The sequence below is a fragment of the Urocitellus parryii genome, chromosome 11, assembly GCF_045843805.1.
Source record: "Urocitellus parryii isolate mUroPar1 chromosome 11, mUroPar1.hap1, whole genome shotgun sequence".
In the NCBI taxonomy this organism is placed as follows: Eukaryota; Metazoa; Chordata; class Mammalia; order Rodentia; family Sciuridae; genus Urocitellus; species Urocitellus parryii.
The window spans coordinates 27,419,085-27,436,804 of record NC_135541.1 but is presented as its reverse complement, the minus strand read 5'-3'; the positions used below and the strand labels follow the sequence as shown (position 1 = coordinate 27,436,804).

The 17,720-nt window shown below is 50.0% G+C and overlaps 1 protein-coding gene across 1 annotated transcript in view; it reads left to right on the top strand.

Annotated features, from left to right (window-relative positions):
- Positions 1-17,435, top strand: part of Slc2a1 (solute carrier family 2 member 1) — a 30,120-nt gene extending 12,685 nt beyond the window's left edge. Inside the window, exons 2-10 of the mRNA XM_026410393.2 lie at positions 385-480; positions 11,960-12,120; positions 12,297-12,537; positions 13,171-13,333; positions 13,424-13,611; positions 13,887-13,991; positions 14,442-14,543; positions 15,780-15,983; positions 16,342-17,435. Coding sequence (XP_026266178.1) covers positions 385-480; positions 11,960-12,120; positions 12,297-12,537; positions 13,171-13,333; positions 13,424-13,611; positions 13,887-13,991; positions 14,442-14,543; positions 15,780-15,983; positions 16,342-16,542 — 1,461 coding nt within the window. The 3' untranslated portion in view covers positions 16,543-17,435. The remainder of the gene's footprint in view (positions 1-384; positions 481-11,959; positions 12,121-12,296; positions 12,538-13,170; positions 13,334-13,423; positions 13,612-13,886; positions 13,992-14,441; positions 14,544-15,779; positions 15,984-16,341) is intronic.
- Positions 17,436-17,720: the final 285 nt, after the last annotated feature.

Genomic DNA, 17,720 nt, shown 5'->3' with positions numbered 1-17,720 from the left:
GTTCCTTTGATGTAATTTGGACCTGCTTGCATAGGAAAGTTGGTTCTGAGCCTCCCAATCAAGTCTGGGGCTACCTGGATTCCAAGCACGGCCCCACCAGGAGAGACCCTCAGAGAATCCAAAGCCCCTCCCTGTGTCACCAAGACCATGCTTCAGAGAGAGAAGACCCTGATTCCTCTCTCTCCCCAGGAAAAGGTCTAGAAGTCTGCTGGGCTGGATAAGGCACCCGAGGTCAGGAAATGTCCGAGTTTCCTGGGAGAGGGATGGGTGTGGTGCCAGGAGTCGGGCAAGATACCTGAACAAGGGATCCTGCCAGCCTAGGCCTTGCCCTATAGTATCGTGGGCCTGGACACACCTGTAACCATGTGCTTTGTCTCTCTGCAGAAGGTGACTGGCCGTCTCATGCTGGCCGTGGGAGGGGCAGTACTCGGATCCCTGCAGTTTGGCTACAACACTGGAGTCATCAATGCCCCCCAGAAGGTAAGTGCTATACTGTCCTTGTTCTTGGCCCCATACTCACACTGCCACCTGGGTGTCACTCATGAGCATTGACTCCTGTCTGCCTCCCCAGCCAGGATTCTAGAATCTCAGGGTCCACGGAATCCTGGGGTCTTTATAGGTCATCTTGACCAATTTTCCCACACAACATGGACATTTATTATAATCAGAACAGCACTTGTTGTAATGATGCTGTGTTCATAGGGCATTCTCGGACAACCAAGGGCTTTCCTGGTATTTATCTCACTTGAGACAGGCAGGTAGGCAGACAGACCATCATCGCTCCTTCTCCCACAGGTGAGGAAAATGGCCAAAGAGGAGACTCCTACCCAGGGTCACCCAGCTAGTCAGAGACAGAGTTGGTATCCAACACCTCCCCACTAGGTGGTCCCCCAGCCTGTGCTCACACCCCATCCACACTTAGTGCACTCTCTTTTAAGGCATCTGATTCCAGGTTGAAACCGCTGCGTCCCCCAGGAGACCCCGCGTCAGGCGAAGCAAAAATTCATGTCTTGCCTTAGGGAACCACATGGGTTGGAGGTCTGACTTCTTTCTCCCCACAGCACATCCCAGATCTGCCCCACTTGTTCATTGACATGTCAAGACTAGAAGGGATGCTGGCAGTGATCTCTAGCCCCACCAACTTGCTTTAGGGGGAAAAGGAAAAGAGAGTCTGGGCAGGAAAGGAGATTATAACCGAGTCCCTCCTGTACTGGGTATTTTGCATATATTTATGAGGATGAGTGGTGATTTCCACTTTATAGACCCGGAAAGCGAGGCCCAGGCTGATGAAATATCCACCAGGCCCAAGGTCACACAGCCAGTGAATGGTAGAGTCAGAAGCCAAGCTCTGCTGTTTCCACAGCCTCAGGCTGTCTCTGTAACCAACTGCCCTGTCATTTAAAAAATTCATACCCTCACCGAGAGGATGGAGTGAGAGTGCCTGGTCTTCCAGTCAGGACCACATTCACTGTCCAGAGGGGTGAGACTAGAAAATGAGGGTGGCAGACTCCTGAGGACAGGGGGCCTGTTTGGGGGACCAGGCAGTGTGTGGAATCAGAGCTGGGCTTCTTCCAAGAGGGCAGACAGGGAGGCTGTGGGGGCCACGCCCAATGCTGGGGAGCAGGTCACCAGGAAGGCCAGGCCTGCTGAGTCATGCTCAGCTGCAGCGGTCCTGACAGAACTTTTCCAAGCTTGCCTGACATGGCGACTGTGGGCCCCGGCCTGGAACAATCCCAAGTGCTGTTTTTGCTAAGTGTTCTGCACAGCTCCTGCCAAGGTGTGTGCTTTTGAGCTGGCTCCCTTCTAAAATCCTTCTAGATGGAACTGTCTGTAAGGCAGTGGAAAGCAGAGGCAGGGAGGTGGAGCTCTCCACCTTGGTTGCACATTGAGGTCCCCTGGGCACCCCCAGATTCTGGTTTAATTGGTCTGGGATGCTGTTTGGGTATTGAGTAAAAAGCTTCCTAACTGTGATGCATAGCTGAAGCTGGGAACTGGATTGAGTGATGTCTTGACAGTGGTCACAAAGTGAGTGAATGACAGAACTAGGACTCCAAGGTCAAGATGGAGAGGTGTCCAGGAACAGAACAGGGTGGGTTGACAGGAGGTCGACAGAGGAGAGAGGAAAAGACCCAGAGGAGAGAGAGCCGGCATTTAGTTAAGTGTTTAGTTTGCTGTGTTGCCAGGAGGATGGGAGGAGAGGGAAAATTGGGGAGCCAAAGGTGCTGACCTCTGAGTAAACCGGGGCTGGACTACTGTGGGCTTTGTGGGTGAGTTTGATCTGTAAAACAAGTAACCACCAGAATGGTGTGGCACAGCTAGATAGGGCACGTGGAGGAGGGACTTCAAAGGGAGAATGGTCAGGACCCATGGAAGAGGGTAGACAGAACCACATCTGCATCTCAGGAAACAGATTCAGGCTCCTGGAGTGGTGGGATGGATCTGAGAATGTGAGAGCAGAGCCAGGGACATTAGTGGGAAGGCTGCTGTGGCATCCTCCGGAGGAGGAATGGATAGGACTGGATCATCAGTTCAGGCGACACGGGGTATCAGAGAGGAGCAAGGCAGGGGAGCAGCCGGTAGGTGTCATGGGACGTGCAGGAATTGAGGTTCAGTGGGACACCACTGGGGATTGTGGGAGGTGCTGGGACACACGGTTCTTAGATGCAGTCTGGAGAGGAGTTGAGAGTTGGTCACTGGTGTCCAAATGGGAGTAGGAAGATCTCCCAGGGAGACTAGAATAAAAAAGGAACCCAGGGTGAAACCCCTGAGAACATCCCCAGTTACAGAAGAGAGGAGCAGAAGGAGCATAAAAGGTGATATCTAAAACCCAGAGATAAGAGCCTCGAAAGGGGAAGACGTGAGGTCTTGAAGAACCAGGGTGTTTTGTGTTCACTGCTGTGTCCTTAGTGCCTAGAACGGTGCCTGGGGTAGTATGCCCTTGGTCAATGTGAGTAGATGAATGAAGTGAGGGAATGCTGTCAGATGCCCGGAGAAGAGACTGTGTAGCTGGAGGGATTATAAGGCTAGGATTGTTTTTTGTTTCAATTTGAAACCAGTAGATGAGGAAAGGGGGAAGATCAGGAAGTGAGGTGGGGTCCTGAGGAGGCAGATGGGTTAGAGCAGGAGCTAAGGGGCTGCATTTGTCCAGAAGGGACTAAGAAAATGTGACCAAATCTAGAAAGAAGTTCTCTAATCCTTGAAGCTTCTTATCTAATCAGAAGTTGGCTAAAGATTGGCACTGTGGTAGGCAGTGGGCAGGATAGCTGACCAGGGTGCCATAGAAGTACAGGTGACCAGCACAGAGGGCCCAGCTGAGGCTGTAAGCTGCATTTATGGGAGTATTTGGGGACACAGGTCCAAAGGTCACTCCAGAAACCAGCCTTGAGAACATACAGAAATCTAGCGGTGTTTTCTGGCAAGCACACACGTGTTTGGAATGATTACATTTGCACTTTACAAACTTCTCATAAGAGGGTCTGGCATTTTCTGATAGGAACAGATTAGAAGTGATCATTTTAACATGTGAAGAGAGAATAGAAGGATGAAAGAGGAAGGAACAAAGCACAGCTCAGAGCCGAGGTGTAGAACAAGGCAGAGTGGCCACTGGGCCTGGTAGACCTGAAGGCACTGTCCCAGGAAGATATAGGGATTCAATTCTGCCAACTCTGACATTCAGAATGGCTTACCAAGTGCCCGTGCTGTGCCCCATACTGGCCTAGGCAGCAGGAAGGGACACACCTGTGAAGGCACTGGGCACATTCTGGACCTCATGGCTGTCTTATGTGGTCTGAGCCGGGCCCTGTCTCTGCCCTCTGAGGACTCCCCATGCAGAGTGGTGGCACCACCCCTCGTAAAACCAGAGTACAGTCATCCCTAGGAATCCATGTGATGGGGACTGGTACAGGACCTCCTACAGATTCCAAAATCTTTGAATGTTCAAGTTCAAATGTACACAATGGCGTTGTATTTGCAGATAACCTACACAAATCCTCCCACGTACTTTAAACCATCTCTAGGTCACTTACCCTAATACAATGTAAATGCTGTGTGTAGCATGGAGGAGTCGGATTGTTTAGGGAATGATGATATGAAAGGAAAGGTTTATACATGTTAAGTGCAAAAACAATTTTTATTTTTCAAATATTTATGATCTTCAGTTGGTTAAACTCACAGATTCTGAGGGCTGACTATATAATTAATAGAGGGCTTCAGGGTGCTATGAAAGCAAATAGGAGGGAATAATTGTGCTGGGGCGAGATGGATGGGAAAAATAGGCAGGGCTGTATGAAGGATTTGCAGCCAAGTTAGACCTTGAAGGTGCATTGACTTCCAGAGAAGGAGGGCCAGGGACCAGCAAACCTGCAGAGATGCGATGGCATGAAGTGCTTGCTCCCTGATGGGGTCTTTTTTTTTTTTTTTTTTTTTTTTTTTTTTAATTTTTTTTTTCCTGATGGGGTCTTGCTCAATGGCATGGGACTTCCCTTCTGTCCAGAAACACTTTTCTTAGGAAACATCATTGGATTGGCAGTGACTCTTGACAGGAGACTTTGCCCACCAGTTGTGGGGAAGCCAGTTCTGCTGCTCATTACCAGAAGCTTCTTCTCTGCCATAAAAGAGGCCCAAAGGGCTTCCTTCTGGAAGTGGCTAATTAATCATGATACTATCTTAAATGTTTACAAAGCACCTTCCCTTCAATTACCTCCTCCCAGCAGCCGTGTTAGGCAGGTGGGGCTGATGATCTTCTTCCTCCTGTAGTTGAGGAAACCAAATCTAGAGGAGGGCCCAGGAGACCAAAGGACTGAACCAGAGGTGGAAGCAGGCCTCACTGCATCCTTTCTCTGCCCTACCCTGTGAGCAAAGGTGACATCCCTGCCATGTGTCCCATCTCCTTAAAGGAGGGGGAAGGAGGTGGAAGAGGCGAGCCCAGCCACAGAGGGAGGTCCTCCTAACCCCCCCACAGCTGATCTAAGAATGGCCTTTCCCCTCCCCAGTCTCCAGCTCACCCCAGAGATGACTAATGCCCACAAAGAAACCATCAGGTCCTCACCAAGGGACAGTGTGAAGCGTGTCTGGGGGGAGGCCTTCTCAGAACCCAGAGTGATGGCTGGGAGGAGCCTGATGCTCACAGATCAAACCCCCTGTTTGACAGTGGAAGGTGAGATATGCGTAGAGGTGAGATGGCCTGAGCTGAGCCCGCTTTGTGAGTGAGAGAATTGAACCAGGCTGGGGGTGAGACCTGCCTCCCAACCTGAGCCCACTGCCCCCTCAGCTTAGCTGGGTTCCAAGTTCTATATAAAGATCCAGAATTCTGGGTCTCCTTTTTCCTGCACCTGTCACCACAACTCTTACATCTTATTTACCTAGTGTCAGACGTTGTTCTAAGTGCTTTAGAAATGGTAATTCAGTTGTTCCTTACAATAACCCCACTAAATAGTTACCATAAAAGAAAGAGGGGCACAGAGATGTTGAGCACCTAAACCAAGGACACACAGCTAATAAGGCAGAGCTGGGATTTGAATCCATGGAGTCTGGCTTCCGTCTGTGTTCTTGACCACTATGGAAATTGGGCGTGATCAGAGCTGGGCACCTAAACACCGTTGGACATACCTACAGCTGGCACTCAGCTGGCCTCATGTTCTGAGCTCAGAGATGAGTCAAGCCCAGTCATGTACAGACGTCTCAACTGTTTCCCATACTCAGTTGCACAATCTCTTACACCATCACACCCTGTCACAGCCCCATCATCTTAAGTCCCTCAGTCAGATTCATGATTTGTTAGCAGTTAGTAATCACTCTGTCTCCCTCTATTCCTATGCTGGGCCACAGCAACAGGTAAATCAGACCCTCTGTGTTGAAGCTAAGCCTAGAGTGAGCACACGGAACCTTGTAGTTAGCTGCATATGGACAGAGATGGAAAGTTGGAGCAGAGAGGGTGCTTGGCCCTAGAGCAGGGTTTCTCAACCTCAGCACTGTTGCCTCTTTCTAATGGGCAATCCTTTGGTGTTGGGGTGGGGGCTGTCCTGGGCACTGTTAGGATGTTTGGCAGCATCCCTGGCCTCCATCACTGTCAATAACTAATATGACAGCCAAAGTGGACCCGGACTTGGACAGGTGTCTTCAGAAGGGGCAGAATCACCCTCATTTGAGAAGCACTGCAGTTGGGAAGGAGGGGTGGCCCTCGGGGAGGCTTTCCAGAGAAGTATCCACATTGGCCAAGAGCTGATTAAGTGTAAGCAAAAGAGGCTCAAATGAAAGCACGGAGTATTGGGGTATCCAGGTTGTGTGGGGGAGCTGCCGTGTCTACCAGAGGAAGGGCAGGCATATGAGTCATAGTGTGGGTGGCAGTGACACTTCATCCTGAGGGCTGAGCAGGGCTTTAGATGGGGCTCTCAAAGTGAAATTAAGATCCTGCATTTGTGAGGAAGACCCTGGAGGCCATGGACCAATGAGAGGTCACTACAGCCAGAGCAAAGGTCTAGTCTTGATTTGGAGGCAGGCCATGTCTTGCTTTTCCAGAGAAGCAGCCTAGGTGGTCCAATCTCTGTTGTGGGTTTGGGCCCAGCTTCTAGCTTCAACTTGAGCCTCTTTCTTCCCCAGACCCTAGAGAGAGGCCCCAGGGGACCAGTTTGAGCTACCCATCTGTCCAGCCCCACCTGGAACATGTGGCTCTGAACTCCCAGCTGACTCTGGGTGTGTCTGAGTTACTATGGAGCCATATGCTCTGAGCTGAGAGCTAGGGGGAGGGGAAATGCTAGGGCCAGCCCCTACTAAGAGGGAGCAAAAAGCTGGGAACAGGGGTCAAGGCCAGGCTGGAGGACTGAACTGGACAAACTGGCCCTTTCCTCCTTCTAACCAGAGCTATTTAACCCCTTCATCTCCATAGTAACAACTAGAAAAGAGGAAGGAGAGTAAGAGGGAGCCCTGTTGGGGGTGAGGTAGAAGACCCAGCCCTCCTAGGTTAGAGGAGTATCTGGAGGAGGATGGTAAGACCAGTTGGAGGTTCCCAAATGAATCTCTTGGCAATAGTCTAGAATCCTAGATCAGGGGTCAGCAGGCAGGCCAAGTCCAGCCAGCAGCCTGTTTGTGTATGGCTCATAAGTTAAGAATGGGTTCACATTTTTAAAGGGTTGGAAGAAAAACAGGGTTCATATGTGGTTCACAGACCCAACCTGATCTTTTACATGAAATGTGGCCAGTCCCTGCTCTAGATCACTTTGACGTATACAGTTTTCCTGTCCACAGACAGGAATTCCACTGCCATAGGTCTCATTCTCAGAAGCCTAGAAAATCAGGGCCTTTGCCCTCTGGGGCTACGGCCTGCTAGGGTCCCCAAAGCAGGCCCCTCGTTCTCTCAGGTCTGTGTATGATTAGGGTAGTGATTTGTCTCCTGGCTATACAAAAACAGAAACCCTGTCCCTCCTGCTCCTCTGTAGGTGGTGGCCTCTCTCTAAGACAGCCAAAGTGACAGCTCGTTCCATGTGCCAAATGGTACACTCCGCCTCATGCTCCTTTACGGACACCTTCCGGACAGGGAGAGGAAGTGAGAACTTCCTCTGTAGCTGAGACAGAAGCATGGTCCTCACCCGCGGTTGCTTGGGCCTGGTGGAGGGTGGCAGCAGGGATTCCAAAGATGCCCATAGAAATACATGGGCCTTCCTCCCCCGCCCAGGACAGCAGCTGAGTGAGAAATAGCCATTGCCTGCACACTACCCCATCCCAGGGCCCTTGGCTGCACTGAGCTGGCTGCCCCCAGCTCTCTTTGACCTTTGTGCTCAGTGAAGGGCTAGCACAGAGATCTCTCATAGCCTCTCAACAGACCAATGCCATGTCATTCCCCTCTCAACCTGACCAGGACCTTCCATTTCTGCCCAGCATGCATCCACTTACCCAGCTTCCGAAGCAGGGTAGAAAGGGTGTGAATGGGCTGGGAAGAGAGCAGAGGAGGAATGAAGGGCTGACTGATACAGTTGTCCTGCAGGGCTCTGACTGCCATGCTGAAGAATAATGAATTGTGGGAAATGGGATCTGGCCTTGAGGGATGGAAGAGTCAGAAGCAGAATCCAAGTGAGACGTAGGGCAGGTGTTATATGGGTAGAGAAATAAGACTAATCAGGAGGCAGAATCAGTAGGACCTGGAGACTGCTGGATATGGTGGCAGTAGTAGGATCAAGACTTGTGACAAGCAGGCTTGTGATGGGCACATAAGGTGAGAGCCTCTGGAGCTGGCTGGTGCTGGGTCTTGCATCAACATGAGCCAGGGTTGAAGAGGCTGCTCAGGGAATTGGGAGACTGCTCTGAGATCCTGTTAGGGAAGTAGGCAATAGGATCTTCTTCCCCAAGGGGTACCAGACACTTCTAGGAGGGATGCTGAGGGGATGACTGGCAAAGGTGACCCCAGTACTTTTACCCATGTAGAAGTCTTGTGATTCTCCAGGTATCCCCTGACTTTCCTGGCCAACTGTCAGCTTGGAGCCCCATATGGCTCCCCATAGGAGGAGGGGACACAAAGCCTTCAAACCAGCAGCAGGAATGGAAACCCAGGGCAGCTTCTTTCCAGAAATGTCAAGTTCCACATTCAGAGGCAGAAGCCTCCTGTCCAGCCTCAGCCTGGCCAGGAAGTACTGCTGGTTTGGGGCTGAGAAGATGAGTCAGGGGGCAAGATTGAAGTAAATGAAGCAGGCTGCTCCCCTTTGCTTATTCCAGTAAAGCGGTATGAGCAGCAGAGGGGCTGATGAGTGTGGAGGAGCTAGCTTGGGATAAGGTTTGTTACCTCTGACTGTTAAGGAGACTTAACCTAGGATGGGGGCTCTGGGAACACCTCTTTACCTGTGGTCTTCTTACCTGCTGCCTCACCACCTCAAGTAGAGAGTTAGAGATCTCAGTGTCACATCCTTTAGCTCAGGTAGATATAGTTAAGTTCTTACTCGGTACTTAGTTAACTATCTTTTCTTGTACTGGGGATTGAGCCCAAGGTGCACTCTACCACTAAACTACATCCCCAGTTCTATTTTGAGGTCTCCCTAAGTTGCAGAAACTGGCCTTAAACTTGTGATCCTCCTGCCTCAGCTTATCAAATTGCTGGGATTACAGATGTGTACCACAGTACCTGGCCTTATTTACTTTATTTGCACATAATTCAATTTCCATTAGCTGATTTATTGGCAAATTTTAGAAGGAGTGTAGAAAATTGTGTGAGACCAGCCTGTGAAACAGGGGTGGGAGAAGACCCTGAGACCTTTGGATTGTAGAAATGAAAAGCCTTCAGGCAGGGACAAACATCTTTCCTTATGCCTGAGAGAGACCCAAGGACACCACTGTGCTTGAACCCAGTTGGTAGGTCTGGTTATTCAGTGAGAGTGACAGAAGGGAGAAAGACTTCCAATCTGATGGTGGGTCAGGAAAGTTTGGGTCCACGGAGGGGTGAGCGTCATTTATCTGTATAGTTCCCTTATCTAGAACAGCTTGTTCTCTGCAAATTCTGATATTAAATGGAGCATTACTGTTCCCAGCTAGTCCCTTGAAAAACACAAGCACTTTGTGTTTTGTTAAAATCTGTCTTGTCTCTGCCCCCCCCCCCCCCAGCAGAATCAGGGGCTTCTAGGAGAAGAACCTAAGACCCTATATTCATTGATTCCTGTATTCACCTACAGGTATCCCTGGCATTAGCTTTTGGTCCCTGTTCTCAGGGAGGACAAAGTCCTGGGAGTCAAGGAGATCTTGGAGTTGAATCTCAAAGGCAGGAGTAACACATCCAAAGGCAGGAAAGGGCAGATAAATCTTATGAAGAGCGAAGGTGTGGCCTGTGCTTTGAGAGTAAAGGGCAGAGGACAGTAGGCAGGGAGGCTGGATTGATCCCTAGCAGGAGCCTTGATTCCAAATTGTGGCATAAAGGCTTAGTTAGGCTTTGTGGGAGGTCTGCACGGCTTGGGGCCAGTACCAGTGTGTGGTAGGATGACTTTAGGGGTGATAGTGCCAGGCTTTGTGAGAGTACTGTAAGTGCATTTCACTATTTCCCTATAGTACTATGAAGTAGGTATAGTCATGTACCACATAATGATATTTTGGTCAGTGATAGGCTACATATACAATGGTGGTCCCATAAGATTATAATGGAGCTGAAGAATTGGTGGTGGTGCTATAAACAACCTATCAAGTAGTAAAAAGGCACAGCACGTACAATTAAGTATAGTATGTAATACTGTGTTATGATGATGATAGTAAATGACTGTGTTACTGGTTTATGTGTTTATTCTATTTTCTATTGTTATTTTAGAGAGTACTCCCTCTACTTATTAAAAAAATGTTTGCTGTAAGACTGACTGCTGTGTGACGCTGGCAGCAACCTCCTGCATCACATGTTCACCATGCCTCTGTTGTAGCAAGAGGCCACATCTAGTGGTAGGACTGCACCATCTATAAGCTTGCATTAAGTGCACTCTGTGATGTTTGCACAGCAATGAAGCTGTCTAATGACACAGTTCTCAGAATGTATCCCTGTTGTTAAGTGATGTGTGATTGAATTGCTAACATCTGCAGTTTAGAGATGAGACAATTGGAACTCAGATGAAATAACTTGCCCACGGTCATATTGGAAATAAAGACTGGAGCTGAGATCTGAATTTGGTTGTGTTCCAATTCAGAGCCCATGTTCCTAATCACTGCACTGACTGGCTTTCCTGGAACAGATAAGTAGATCCTTAGGACTGCCCTCCCCTCCCAGTTATGCCAACCCCCTGGAGCCTAGCCTCTACTGAATGTCTCTAGACTTGACAAGTCCTGGCAGCAGTGCAGGGATGAAGGTGGTTAGTGAGCATTCCAGGGCTCTCTCCATTTCCCCTTTGGCAAGAGTAGCTACCCACCACCTCCTCTTCCTCTATGGCTTGAGAGGGATAGGGAGGACCACAAGCAGGGACGACAGAGAATGAAGGGTCTGCGGTACACAGCTGGGGAGGATATCAGGCTAGGTTAACTTGAGATTGAATGTGAGCTACAAGCTGCAAGGGAAGGAGGGGCATGCAGGTTTGTGACAGGTTAAAGCAAGGAATCCTCAGATTAGATGAGTTTAAGTGTATATGTTATGGGCTGTGTGCAGGCTACATGTGCACTAGATATGGGTCGGTGTTGCCCGAGAGCATGGTGAGCGTGCTCAGAACTCGGGCTGCCTGTGCCAGCCACATCTACTCTGCCAGGGGTGGGGATAGGGCTTGTGGGCAGGCCTGTACAAGGACAGGTGTCTCCAGTTCCTGGAACCGTTTCCCTGTCTGTATCCTTTCCCTAAACCTCCCAGCAGAGCACCTGGAGAGGGGAAGAGGCCATGGATTCTTTAGGCTAGCGCTCACAGTCCAACCCCAAAGGAGCTGGACTTGGAAGGCAGAATGTGACAGTGTCAGTTTTGTGAGCACATCTGAAGAGTGATATAAGTTGGTCATGCCAGGCCCTAAATGCAAATTCAGTGAGCGTGCACTTCCCACAGGGCCACCAGAATGGTAGAACCTGTCTGTCTAGCTGTGCTTCCTCCCTAGCAGGAGGTTGGGGAGAGGCCCCAGGGCAGGAGCTGGGGCCCTAGGGCATCAAGAGCAGAAGAGAAGAGACATGTGAGAAGAAGCATTTTCTCCCTGTGTGTCTCTGCTCTGTGCCTGAACTTGCTCCACTATCATTTGCCATCATCCCCAGCAAGTCATGTTGAACATGTGAAACCACAGAGCACTGGGAACCACGCCTTAGAGGAAGGGTGAGAGCTGGCTCTCAGAGATGGAGTCCAGCCCATGTTTCTTGCCTAAGGAAACTGAGACCCTCCCAAACCCCCAAAAGAAGGGACTTGGTTCAAGAACATGCAGTAAGTTTGCAACAAAACTAGGCCCTGGGCCTTTCAGCATTCTGTGGTAAAATGGAGTTCTCAGAGCTAGGGGAGTGTGGGCCCTGGCCTCACCCACCCACCAAAGCTGCTTCTCTCCTGCAGGTGATCGAGGAGTTCTACAACCAGACATGGATCCACCGCTATGGGGAGCCCATCTTGCCCACCACACTTACCACACTCTGGTCCCTCTCGGTGGCCATCTTCTCTGTTGGAGGCATGATTGGCTCCTTCTCTGTGGGCCTGTTTGTTAACCGCTTTGGCCGGTGAGTAAGAAGGTCCTGGCCCTGCTTTTGGGGAGCCCATGTCTTCCTGTCCAGGGAGTCCTAGCAGGAAGGGGTGGGGGGAGACTTCTCTGCCTGTTCTAGGGTTTTACCTATGGCCCAGCCCTTGGGGTATCAGGGAATCCAGGGACCCACCTGACCTGTGACCCCACCCCCAGGAGGAACTCGATGCTGATGATGAACCTTCTGGCCTTTGTGTCTGCTGTGCTCATGGGCTTCTCGAAACTGGGCAAGTCCTTTGAGATGCTTATCTTGGGCCGCTTCATCATCGGTGTGTATTGTGGCCTGACCACAGGCTTTGTGCCCATGTACGTGGGGGAGGTGTCACCCACAGCTCTTCGTGGGGCCCTGGGCACCCTGCACCAGCTGGGCATCGTTGTTGGCATCCTCATTGCTCAGGTAAGTCAGGGCTGGGTCTGCCTGCGTAGCACTGCCCCCATCCATGGCTTTAGTGGTCCTCAGGTCTGAGTCCAGCCAGGCTTCAACTAGACCTCCACCCAGCCTTCTAGAGCCCTGCGAAGGACAACCTCATGGTACACAGTTCCCAGAGAACACACTGCCACTTGCAAACCTCCCATGGGCCTTCCTAACCAAGGAGCATTCCCTCCGGCTTCTCATTCTTCTCACTCAGCCTCCAACCACAGGGGACCCCACTGTTTAACATGTGGGATCTCTCATGCCTCCAAGCTGGCAGGCCCTTGTGCATACTGTACCTCTCATCAAAAAGCTTCTCTGTCCACCCCCAGAGTCTGCCCATGAGAGAGTAGCACCCCCCATACTTTATGCCAGACACATTTATAGCATTGTCATTTGTCCTCCCAGTAATGTGGTATTGGGTCCTACTTTCCCCACCTTACAAATGAGGAAATTAATGTTCAGTGGAGGTCAGGCCTCACATTAGTGGCAGAGCCTCCATAACTGGAGTTCTTTCCTTAAAGCAGTGGCTGATACCAAGCAGGGAAGGCCACTGTGGTGGGTTGGCATGGGAATAGAGGCCAGGACAGGGGCGCTCACAGCCCCGGCTTCCCCCAGGTGTTCGGCCTGGACTCCATCTTGGGCAACGAGGAACTGTGGCCCTTACTGCTGAGCATCATCTTCATCCCAGCCCTGACGCAGTGCATCCTGCTGCCCTTCTGCCCCGAGAGCCCCCGCTTCCTGCTCATCAACCGCAACGAGGAGAATCGGGCCAAGAGTGGTACGGGCCGGGCCCTGCCCTCCTCCCTGCCCCATGAGCCCTAGTCTTTGCCCCCATTCTGAGCCATCCCACCTTCTCTCATCCCACTAGTGCTGAAGAAGCTGCGCGGAACAGCTGATGTGACCCGTGACCTGCAGGAGATGAAGGAGGAGAGTCGGCAGATGATGCGGGAGAAGAAGGTCACCATCCTGGAGTTGTTCCGCTCTCCCGCCTACCGCCAGCCCATCCTCATTGCCGTGGTGCTGCAGCTGTCCCAGCAGCTGTCGGGCATCAATGCTGTGAGTACCCCTACCCACCCCTTCCTGTGGCTCCAGCCAAGCCCCAGGCTCAAGTGTGTGCTATGAATTAAGTCAAACAAAATAATAAGCAAGCATCTGCCCAAGAAGCTTCCCTTTAGAGCCCAAAGCCTTAAAGTTACTGGTGCAGTGTCCTCTGAGCAGTAGTATTTGTCCCCTTCATTCCTTACTCACCCTTTATCCTGCATCTACTGGTACAGAGGCAAGGGAAGGGCCATAGCACCTAGCCAAAACCCAACAATCTCTCTGCCTGGCAGGTGTTCTACTACTCTACAAGCATCTTCGAGAAGGCAGGAGTGCAGCAGCCTGTGTATGCTACCATCGGCTCGGGCATTGTCAATACAGCCTTCACTGTCGTATCGGTGAGTCTTTGCTTGTTGTTGGTCTGCAGCCAGGGAACAGCTCAGAGCCTCAGGGGCCCATGATAGAACTGACAGCATTTGCTGGGAGCCAGGCATGTGTCATGTGCTCCCTAAGCGTTCTCTCATTTCATCCTCAACATCTTGTGAGGTTCATTACTGATAAGCTGACATGGATGCTCTCCAAAGGTCACAGCCAGGATGCTCAGCTGTCTGGTCGCTAGGGCCACCTTGTACTGCTATTGGGCTCCAGAGTTAGCTCTTTGCCCTCACCCTCTTATCTGGTCCCAAATAGAGCCCTGGGAAGGAGGAGGTGCTGTCTCTCCCAGCCCTCTCCCCACCCCCGCGGTCTGTGCAGTGCCATGTGGCTTTCCCCACTATTGACTAAATTCTGGGTAGTGAGCTGTGAGAGACACCAGGCAAGGGTGACACTCACACTCTCTCTGCCCACAGCTGTTTGTGGTGGAGCGAGCTGGCCGGCGGACCCTGCACCTCATAGGCCTGGCTGGCATGGCAGGCTGTGCTGTGCTCATGACCATCGCCCTGGCCCTGCTGGTAAGTGGCCATGTTCTGGAGGGTAAAGTGGCTGGGGATATGGGAAATCCATCTGGGCTTAGATCCCAAAGTGCCTGTGTCAGCCCCAGCCTGACAGGCTACGTGGGACTAAACTCTCCCTGGTTCTGCTCCCTGGGCCAGGGCCTGATCTTCTGGCTCTTGAGGTTGTCTCCTTTTATCCCACTCACATTGGGTCTTGAACTTTCTTCTTCTTGCTTGAGTTTCTCAACACAGCACCTCTGGCCTCAGACCCCAAGCTCTCATCTCCCCAGAGAAATGCCTTGCCTGCCCCGTATTGAACCTTTCAAAGCTTTCACATGTAGACTCAATTCACCTTCACAAATACCCTAAAAATATTACCCTCCCCACAACAGAGATGCAGAAACATACCTGTCTCGCACAGTTCACACTACTCAGAGATACAGTTTAGCCATTACAGGTTGAGTATCCCTTATCTGAAATGCCCATACCAGAAGTGTTCTGGATTTCAGATATTTTTGGATTTTTGAATATGTACATATACAGATTGAGCTGTCTTAGGGATGGTACCCAAATGGAAACATGAAATTCATTTTTCATATGCATCTTATAGTCAACTTTATACAATACTTTGAGTGTGCTTACATTTTGACTATAATTAGTCAAATATGAGGTCAGGTGTGGAATTTTCCATTTGTGATATCATGTCAGCAGTGCTCAAAAATATTGATTTGGAGCACTTTGAATTTCAGGTTTCAGATTAGGGATGCTCAACCTGTATTCCCACTTCATGGGTAAGGAAATCTAAGTCCCATGTCAGATCAATGATGAAGCTATCCACCTCAGGTGTGCAGGCCCCAAGCCTGAGACTAACCTCTGTGATTACCTATACCAGGCGGTCACATGCACAAACACTCATTTGTCAACCCCTGTGCATTACACTCGTACAGCTAAACTTGGGGAAGTCCAATGATTGTTGAGGGGATGATGAACAACAGATCTAAAATCTGAACCAAAGTCTTTTAATTTTTCTATCATGACCTCCTAAAAAAAGTAATTATATGCAGCATTATAACGTTTACAAACCAAGACCCAACACAGGGTACCCATGTCATATGGTATATCCAGAATCAGCACCCCAGGTCTCCTGCCTTCCAGCCCAGAGCCGGGGCCCTTGGAGCTGATTTCCTCTAAGGAGTCATTACAACCCAGTCTAACCTCTCCACCACCACCCCCATTCCCCAACTTCCTCAACAGGAACAGCTGCCCTGGATGTCCTATTTGAGCATCGTGGCCATTTTTGGCTTTGTGGCCTTCTTTGAAGTGGGCCCTGGCCCGATCCCATGGTTCATCGTGGCCGAACTCTTCAGCCAGGGTCCACGCCCAGCTGCATTTGCCGTCGCTGGCTTCTCCAATTGGACCTCAAATTTCATTGTGGGCATGTGCTTCCAGTATGTGGAGGTGAGAACCCCCATTGCTCAATCCTCATCATTTTATCACCTACATGTATGACCTCGTGTGCAAAGTGCTCTCTCAATATTTTAATCAGGAATCATGCTGAGAAAGAAACTTGGGCTCAGAAGTCCAGGTTACCTGGCTATGAACAATTCTAGGTTCTTTCCTTAGCATTGAATCATATTCATAGAGCCTGTCCCATGCCAGGTATAAGCAATCTCATTTAATTATTACTGCACTCCTGAGTGGTACATGGATATGTTTCCTTTATCAGATCAGAAACCTAGAGGTAAAGTGACTTATCCAAAGTCCTGCAGCCAGGAATATAGGGTCATGACTTATAACATGTCTGTGTGTCTTCCAGCAACTGTGTGGTCCCTACGTCTTCATCATCTTCACTGTGCTCCTGATTCTGTTCTTCATCTTCACCTACTTCAAAGTTCCTGAGACTAAAGGCCGGACCTTCGATGAGATTGCCTCTGGCTTCCGGCAGGGGGGAGCCAGCCAAAGTGACAAGACACCTGAGGAGCTGTTCCACCCTCTAGGGGCTGATTCCCAAGTGTGAGGTGCTCCATACCCCCAGCCCGGCCTGTTCCCAACAGCCCCAAGAATCTCTCTGGAGCACAGATAACTGGACAAGACTTCCAAACTGACAGATCTCAGTCAAGCCGGGTCTGGGGCTCCTTTCTTCAGCCAGCAACGATGTCCAGCAGAATATTCAGGACTTTAATGGCTCCAGGATTTTAATGAAAGCAAGACTGTTGCTTAAATCTATTCAGACAAGCAACAGGTTTTATAATTTTTTTTATTACTGATTTTGTTATTATTTTTTTATCAGCCAGAGTCTTTTGTCCCCACACCCCAGGCTTCACCCTGAGTGGTTCAGTGCCTGAGGGTAGGGGCCAAGCCCTTTCCAGACACTTGCCTTTTTCACCAAGCTAATCTGTAGGGCTGGACCTATGATCAAGGACACACTAATTGAACTATGAACTATGAGGCTTCAACCCCAGGAGGTGGTTGTGGCCACCTCTTTCTGCAGACCTGGATCTCTCCACCTTAGGGATCGGGCTCCATTTTAGGATTTGCCTATTCCCATCTCTTCCTACCCAACCACTCAAATTAATCTTTCCTTGCCTGAGACCAGTTGGGAGCACTGGAGTGCAGGGAGGAGAGGGGAAGGCCAAACTGGGCTGCCAGGTTCTAGTCTCCTGTGCACTGAGGGCCAGATGATGACCATGAAAGAAGGGCCATGGGAGGCCGAAAACTCACTGCTGAAGAAAACATGGACACTCCTGCCCTGCTGTGTATAGATGGAAGATATTTATATATTTTTTTTGGTTGTCAATATTAAATACAGACACTAAGTTATAGTATATCTGGACAAACCAACTTGTAAATACACCAACACACTCCTTCTGTAACTTACCTAAACTGATATAAATGGCTGGTTTTTAGAAACATGGTTTTGAAATGCTTGTGGATTGAGGATAGGGATGTTTGGATGGGAATGAGAGAAACAAGCAAAGTTGCAACCACTGCAGTGGCTTGAGACTTTGACTCAGGATCCATCCCTTCCAAGCACCTCTGGGCAATGTGGCCTTTAATTGCTCAAAATTCTGTATGATCTCTTTTATTACCCAAAGAAAATACAATTTCTTTATCTTGGTATTCAAGGTATTCCCATCATATATTTGATAGCTGGAGTTCAAATAATAATAGCTCTGTGCCAACCATGATGCTCAG